Source organism: Notothenia rossii (genome assembly GCF_949606895.1).
Source record: "Notothenia rossii genome assembly, chromosome: 4".
Taxonomy (NCBI): Eukaryota; Metazoa; Chordata; class Actinopteri; order Perciformes; family Nototheniidae; genus Notothenia; species Notothenia rossii.
In genome coordinates this window covers 51364919-51372538 of record NC_136902.1, presented here as the reverse complement: position 1 = coordinate 51372538, position 7620 = coordinate 51364919, and the positions used below count along the sequence as shown (strand labels likewise).

Sequence of the window (7620 nt, the reverse complement as noted above, 5' to 3'; positions counted from 1 at the left end):
TCAAAAATTCAATGAAAGTGCTGATCAGCAATTGTACATGTTCAAATGTCTACTGTGAAGGAGATCATAAACCTTAATGCAATCGAATGTAAAACAAAAAAGTGTTGATTGATGAAAGTAGTAAATCGGTCAGATTTGACCCGAACACAACAGGAGGATCAATGACCGCATTTTGTGTTGACTTTGTTGGAGTTTTGTCAGCTTGGACGTCGAACTGTTTTGTTGTTATATGTAGGTGTGTATTTCAGATCTACATTTTTGTCCTTTTGGTACAAAGAGCATGTGTTGCGCTCATGTTGCCATTAAGAAAAAACTGAAACAGAAATTCTCATGTTGTCAGATTGGTTTATCAAGGACTAGGGAATATCGTTTTAGCTCCTTAATCTCAGTAAGACACACTTATGGGATACAACCAGGTGAACAAATTACATTCGCTACTCCTAGATCTAGTGCCACTAAAGTCCCGTTCAATCTGTAGACCATTCGGGTCAATATAAATACAATTAATGCAAAGCTCCTTTACCCTTGACTCGGCTCTCCTGTGTCTTCACACCCTGTCCATTCTGGTGCTGTTACCAAACTACATGTAACTTTCATGACAGCAGCCGAGATGCTGCAGCCCCAGCAGACCAGAGCATAAAAGATTGCTTATGCCATCAGAGTCATGGAAGGTCTGAAGTAGTGCCCCCTGCACTCCAAAATGCCTGTCTCCTCAGCAGATATAGTCTGCTCTGTCTCTTCTTGTAGATAGCAGCAGTGATCCGACCAGTCCAGTTTATTGTTCAGATTAACACAAAGGTACTTGTTAGATTTCACAATCTCAATCCCTAAATATTTATAATATTATTTCACTATTATATCTATTTGAAATGTGGTGTAGTAGTGTCTCATGACACAATATTGAAGCATTTGACTCCATGTTGCAAAAAGGGAAATGTTTATCGGTATGTTCACACACACACACACACACACACACACACACACACACACACACACACACACACACACACACACACACACACACACACACACACACACACACACACACACACACACACACACACACACACACACACACACACACACACACACACACACACACACACACATACACACACACACACACACACACACACACACACACACACACACACACTCAAATGACACTGAATTGACTGGCAGGCTCCCAGGTGTCTTCCCATTTTCTCCCACTGAAAAACACAATGAATAAAAACAACCATAAGATCATTGCATGTGACACAAGATAATTTCATATGCATGGGTTATCATAAAACAACAAATTACTTAGGGTCAGTTTTGTAGAAGCCTGATAGTAAACTAGTTAGGAAGTAATACATTTATTTATAACGCACCGTCTAAAAAAAAGCTAACCAAAGAGCTGTGTTCTCACCATGATGCGCAAGGCAGCCAGCAGACCATTACCTCCTCTCTTCCCTACACACGGGCACACAAACAGACAAAAACAAGTGTTAGCCATATCAGCGACTACGGGTAAATGTATTGCTGCTTCATGCTCTGTCAGTTTCAACATCTTACCTTCTCTACCCTTCTATCTTTTATTCCGTTGTAGTTGAATATCTGCTGCCTTGAGCATTTTCTGCAGCCTGAAATGGTGCAAATAAGAAGTTATAAACAAATGAAGAAAAGGTTTGGACATCCTCCAGACGAATATTTGATTAATGACTTTCATATAGGAAGAGAATATTAGCTAATCTGCAATGTGGCCTATTTATGTCCAACTTCCTTTTTGTTTTATTTCATGAAACAGAATTTCTAACCACCTTATAAATAAAAACGAGTCATTGAGCAAACCTTTATGGTTTTTTATGGTTATTAAAAAGAGAGGGATTATGGAAACCTGGATCTGATATCTTGTGTGCAAAAGGACTTGCGCGTGAATGGGAGAATAGTATACAGCTATTTATTTGTTCAGTAGGATGTACCGCAAAAACAAAAAAATACCCTTATTCTTCTTCTTCATCCCTTCACCTGTGGTACTGCTACACCCATTTGCTACAGAGGTAGCAAGTCTTGGAGAGGAGGAGCGCTCTGTGGGCAAACCTGTGACAGATGTAAGAAAGTTAAATGAGTGACGGTAGAGACTGGGGCATAGATAGCATCACAACCTCTGTGGGCTATAGAAGATTTTTGCCCTTCATGTTCCTGATCTACTGACTTCAAATATGGAGTATGTCAAAATGTATTATGTAACTTAAATAACTTTCATAATATTTTTTGTTAGCGTCCATCTGTGAATTTATGACAAATCACACCCTATTTATGGAAAGACGGTTTACCTAAGATATCTGTGAATTGTGTTGTATTTGTTTTTCTGTTGTATATGTAAAATGACCTTGGGTTCCTTGAAAGGTGCATTTAAATGACAAGTGCTATTATTATAAACCATGATGCCAGAGGGCAAATAACATTCAACACTCATTATTTAAAATGTAATGAATCACACAAACAAAACACTAACCCTTCTTCCTCTTCCCTTGCTGGGACGCAGCCGATGGTGAAGGGAGTGAATAGGTGCTTGCAGCTGGGACAGGGATGAGTGTCAGGGTGTTCATCTCCTCGGATAGGTTTCCTACATAGAAGTAGAAAGAGTAGAATGGATGTACGCCACCTTCTTCAATGTACAGAACCTCCTATTTTACTGGAATTCGCGATGAACTATGCTGTGCTACTTACCAGAGGACTTGGTGGGGGTGTCTGCGGTGGCAATGGCGACTTCTGAAAAAGAAAAGGTTACAATTTGTAAAACATACAAATTGCTGTTAAAAGTGACAATGACTGAAGCTTACAAAAATAACACAAGTTTATATTGCATCAAGTACAACCACTCAATGCACCATGCAAACATAATTTTACCACAGAAAAAGGACACATTGGTCTCTAACCCCACCAATAGGAATGTCCTCATAAGTGCTAATAAAAGTAATGACATTAAATTCTTAGGCGTTATTTTTCTCATTAGGCAGTTCAACAAATATCATTTTGAATGGTCAGCTCCTGGCTGTTTATAAAATCCTAATATAACGAATATAGTCAGAAAACAATAAAAAGAGTGGTACAATAGACTTCTGCAATTACTTGATGTGGCTGGCGAGTTTTCCGCAGGAGGCTGTGTGGTTTCGGAGGCTGCTGCAGGCTCTGTATGACTCCAACCTAGATTAAAGAAAATAAGCTTTGGATAGCATCAACAACATCATGTAATTCACTAGTTCTCCCATTTGTATGCTTGATTTAAGGAAGAGGTGTAAGTTAATTGCTCTCAATTACCCCTATGGGCTCCTCCTAAACTTTATTAAGAAAACGACATCTAAGTGTCTAATTTAATTTCCAATGACATTATTGGTTAATTCTACAAAAATGTAAGTTACAGTACTACCTACTTAATAATTTCTTTATTCACTTTAACAGACAACAATACCTTTCGCAACAAATTCAAATAACACCTCCATCCTTCGGAGGCAGGTGGAGGCATTGCTGCTGACATTGCACCTTGGCATCATTACTTCGCAGGTCCAGACCTTCTTTATTCCAGGCCGGGCTAGGAACAAGACGCCTCTGGCTCCAAGGGCCTGACATTTTTCCAGCTTCCAACAAAACAAAATATACATTATTTCAGAACAATTATGCCCTGGTTATTTGCAAAGGCAAAACCAGTTGTTAAACATAAATCACATACACTGCTTGCACAAATATTCAACCCTATGCAATAACAAAGACATTTTTTTTTATGCATGCATTAACAGTCTTAAGACTGTTGCGATCAGCAAGTAGAAGCTTTGAACATTATTCTGCATTGCATTTCTCATTTCTCTTAGCGGAATTTACACTGTATATATCATCTAGGTTTGTGGAGCAGCACTGTGGTTTATGAACAGTGCCATAGATTCTAAGTGGGATTAAGTTTAGAGCCATTCTACAACATAAACGTCGCAATTTTTGATCACCTGCAATATGTTTTCTTGTGCTTGGGGTAATTGTACTACTAGAAGGTGAGTATTCACTTGGATGCCTTACAAGTATACTAGATGTTCTGCTGTTGCACACAAGCTCAATCACAGTACTGAGTTAATATCTCTATCTCTAAAGTACACTGTGGAGTATTTATAGGGGTTCTATAAGATATAATTGATTATGGTATTCATAATTAGGTTTCCATTAATGTGTATAATCACCTATAATTATTTTTTGTTGTGATTAGCTTAGAATAAGCCCTTCATATATACATAGCGAGCCGGTCTATTTCACTCTCTTCTCTTTGCCGTGTTACTACAGTAATTCAATCGGAAGAAAAAAAAAAACTGGCTCTAGAGAAGGCCTTTCATGTTGTCATGGCAATGGATGGCCACTGTAGGTTTTTGTACACGCTTATAAAGGGAGAGGTACTCAGTTGGTTGCAATTTAGAAACCTCACTATTACACAGTGTACCTTTCAATTACATTGAATCAAATTCAGCGATGATTCGCCAAAGTTAAATAAACATAACTTATCCCTGCGTCTACAGTAGTTGTATTGACAGGGAGCAGACACACTGATGAAAATGTCTATTTCGAATGTAAGTTGAATTGGATAAATGATTAAATAGTGCAAATGTATTTAGCTGTGTTCTGACACAGTGCTTTAAAACTTGAATGTACATATAGTCCCCAAAAAATTGGGACACAGAGTTCATGCAGGTCATGAAATTTGCATAATGTGCACCAGCTCAAAGCCCATTTCTACCTAGGGCTTTCAGCAGCAGATTTGTATTACGTAATTATGATCAGATATTACATTCCTGTATCAAATATAAATATTTTTTCCAAATCCAGAATGAACAAGTACAGGGCTGTTATTAATTATGCATGCAGGCCAACAAAAAAAAAAGTCCATCACATACCACCAATGCAGCTTGATCCCTCAGGTGGGATGAAGTTTTATTCTTTTTTTGTGCCTGGACCCAGGTGTTTGCTTTCGTATCCAACTTGTCCATTCGTTTGCTAAGGCGCAGTTTGCAGGGCTGAACCGCCTTGCAGAATTTGCAAGTTTTGCATGCCACATTCAGTGACATGCAGCAGCTTGAGCAATGCCTTGAAGTGGAACCTGGTCCTGGCATTCTTTTGGAGATAAAGACAAATAAAAGACAAGGTCATTTAAAACTGGGTTTCAAATTCAGAATGCAATCAAATACAAATATTGACTAATTTTCCTTTGTCTAGTCCGTGACTGTAAGTCCCTCCCCAAGCTACAACAAAAACTGTATCATATTTAGAATAGAATAAAAACACTTGCATTTTTATTTAATTTGAGTAAATTAATTTAGTATCAATGCAATAATGGCCCCTTACTTAGTTTTAGTACAATTTCAAAGCAAAGCTAAAATTCAGCGGTAAAATATAATAATAATAATAATAATAATAATAATAATAGATTTAATTTGTTAGCGCTTTTACAGGTGCTCAAAGACGCTTTACAGATAATAGTGAAGAAAAAAAGAAAAGAGAAGAAAGGAACAACAAATAAATATATAGTTAAAGTTAAAGTCAAATAATACAAAAACAATCACACATGAAAAGCCAGATTGAAGAGGTGAGTTTTTGTGACTTTTTTGAAGGTGGTGAGGTCGGTGCAGTCTCTGATGGGTTGTGGGAGTGAGTTCCAGAGGGAGGGGGCAGCGACGGAGAAGGCTCTGTCCCCCCAGGTCTGGTGATTGGTGCGGGTGGGGATGGATAGGAGGTTGGCTTCTGATGAGCGGAGGCAGCGGGAAGGGGTGTGGTGGTGCAGCAGGTCTGTGAGGTAGGGGGGGGCCTGGTTGTTGAGGGCTTTGTAATTATGTTTGTATCATGTCATCGAAACGTAAGGTTACACAACTTCTACTATCTTACAAGCTTGACCATGACATTGCACTGTAAAAGCACTATCTTGAATTTGACGAAAATATATGATAATGTTAATCTGTTGAAATCCTATATATAAAATTGTTTTTATAATATAATCTAGAATTATAGCAGTACTACAGTATAATACACTGCAACGTCGTCTACTGGGTTACCAGCTCAAATAAGACCATTTTAAATGTCCCTGTAAGTTTTGCATAACAAAGAGATAAATATATGACACTGTTAGTCGATTGTAATGCTATATATAAATCGTGAAAAGTTTAAGTTCTTACCTGTGGGCACAACTACCTGTATGTGTGTGTGTGTGTGTGTGTGTGTGTGTGTGTGTGTGTGTGTGTGTGTGTGTGTGTGTGTGTGTGTGTGTGTGTGTGTGTGTGTGTGTGTGTGTGTGTGTGTGTGTGTGTGTGTGTGTGTGTGTGTGTGTGTGTGTGTACAAAAGAGAAAGTGGTAAAGAGACAGAGATGAAGATGGTAAAAATGGGGAGAAGACAGGAAGAAATGTAGGGAATATAGCTCTGAGAAGGAGAAAAGAGAACAATTGAAAAAGGCTCTTAAAAGTGCTGTTTGATCTTGCTTTGGTTGAACACTTTAGAATGCATGACAATTTACAATCTCATATATCATCAACAAGCTTTAACATTGGGGTGTAATTTACGAGTTAACGCACTAATCAATCAGGGGCGGACTGGAACAAGGACAGCTCTGAACGTTTTGTCCTAAATAGGACCACAACAATCAGCGTGCAGTAACAGTCTGTAGATGGTTGTCATGACATTTCTTCACAATACTATTTGTTGCCACTGTATGCAAGTATGACAGCCACAATAGGCATTTTTCCAAGCTTTGTATATACAGTGCCAAAAGTATTTAACTCAACATTTTCTTACATTAACTTTGTTTCCAACACAGCATTTACATTGTTAGCAGTTATGTTTTGGTGTACTTCTAAAGGTAATTATTCTTAAGGTTCTTATTATACATCCATGGTCTGTAGTTCGTTTATAGCATAACGTTAGCATTTTGCTTCTGGCCATTAGATTTATGATTCGAAAATTATAAAAGTGGGGTAGATATGTGGAGATTATCCAGCTGAACAAAAGGTGCATTTATCAAGCAGGTTCGTTTTCCACAGATCTTATTTCGAGCTATTTTCCAAAATCCTATGGAGAAATCCCATTGACTCGGAGACGAGGGAACCAATAGTTGTAAAATGCTAACTCACTTCCGGGTTGTAGGACTCACCACTGCACTATAGCTTAGGGTGACCAGACGTCCCCGTTTTCCGGGGACAGTCCCCGTTTGTATTGGCCTGTCCCCGGTTGAAACTGTCCCCGGAAATGTCCCCGTTTTTTAATATACGTTAAAAACACATAGCAAGGTGAAATAAAACGTTTAATGTCAGGAAACACTGGGTTAACAGACTGTGGTCAAGCCAGCCCCCACTTCGGAAAACACAGTCAAAAGCACGTTGTATTGTGGTGCGCGAATATCCTATGGATTACGGTAGAGGCCTGTAAAAACTGCCTTCAAAATAAAAGCGTTTACTCGGTCAATAAGAAATATACCTAAAAAACACACCAAACATATTCATATATACTGGAGCTTAAATTAAGAAATATGTACTATATAATGTGATCAATAATAATTTAAAATAAACTACGTATAACTACCACATTATAACTGAGTGAATGTAAAATGTAAGTAT

General features: G+C 38.2%; 1 protein-coding gene across 3 annotated transcripts; it reads right to left on the bottom strand.

Annotated features, from left to right (window-relative positions):
- Nucleotides 1–955: 955 nt before the first annotated feature.
- On the bottom strand, nucleotides 956–7373 carry LOC307037719 (uncharacterized protein). Of its 3 annotated transcripts, none has more exons than XM_079678779.1 (10): nucleotides 7158–7373; nucleotides 4917–5133; nucleotides 3458–3623; nucleotides 3118–3192; nucleotides 2716–2757; nucleotides 2501–2611; nucleotides 1984–2082; nucleotides 1558–1625; nucleotides 1412–1455; nucleotides 956–1211 (listed from the first exon to the last, which is right to left on the bottom strand). In XM_079678779.1, exons 2-10 carry the CDS (start codon nucleotides 5130–5132, stop codon nucleotides 1157–1159), a joined length of 876 nt encoding a protein of 291 aa, XP_079534905.1. In that variant the 5' UTR covers nucleotide 5133; nucleotides 7158–7373; the 3' UTR covers nucleotides 956–1156. The 3 variants fall into 3 exon arrangements, with proteins under 3 accessions (XP_079534905.1, XP_079534907.1, XP_079534906.1); XM_079678781.1 differs by having other exon boundaries at nucleotides 2011–2082; XM_079678780.1 differs by lacking the exon at nucleotides 7158–7373 and having other exon boundaries at nucleotides 4917–5268.
- Between the last annotated feature and the right edge of the window lie 247 nt (nucleotides 7374–7620).

Bases quoted from the DNA above. Each gene is read 5' to 3' on its own strand.
- LOC307037719 (XM_079678779.1), bottom strand. From the start codon at position 5,132: ATGCCAGGACCAGGTTCCACTTCAAGGCATTGCTCAAGCTGCTGCATG. The intron at 2,083-2,500 runs GTTAGTGTTTTG...CATCTGTCACAG, and splicing joins GCAAGGGAAGAGGAAGAAGG to GTTTGCCCACAGAGCGCTCC. The intron at 1,456-1,557 runs GTAAGATGTTGA...GCCCGTGTGTAG, and splicing joins AAGATAGAAGGGTAGAGAAG to GGAAGAGAGGAGGTAATGGT.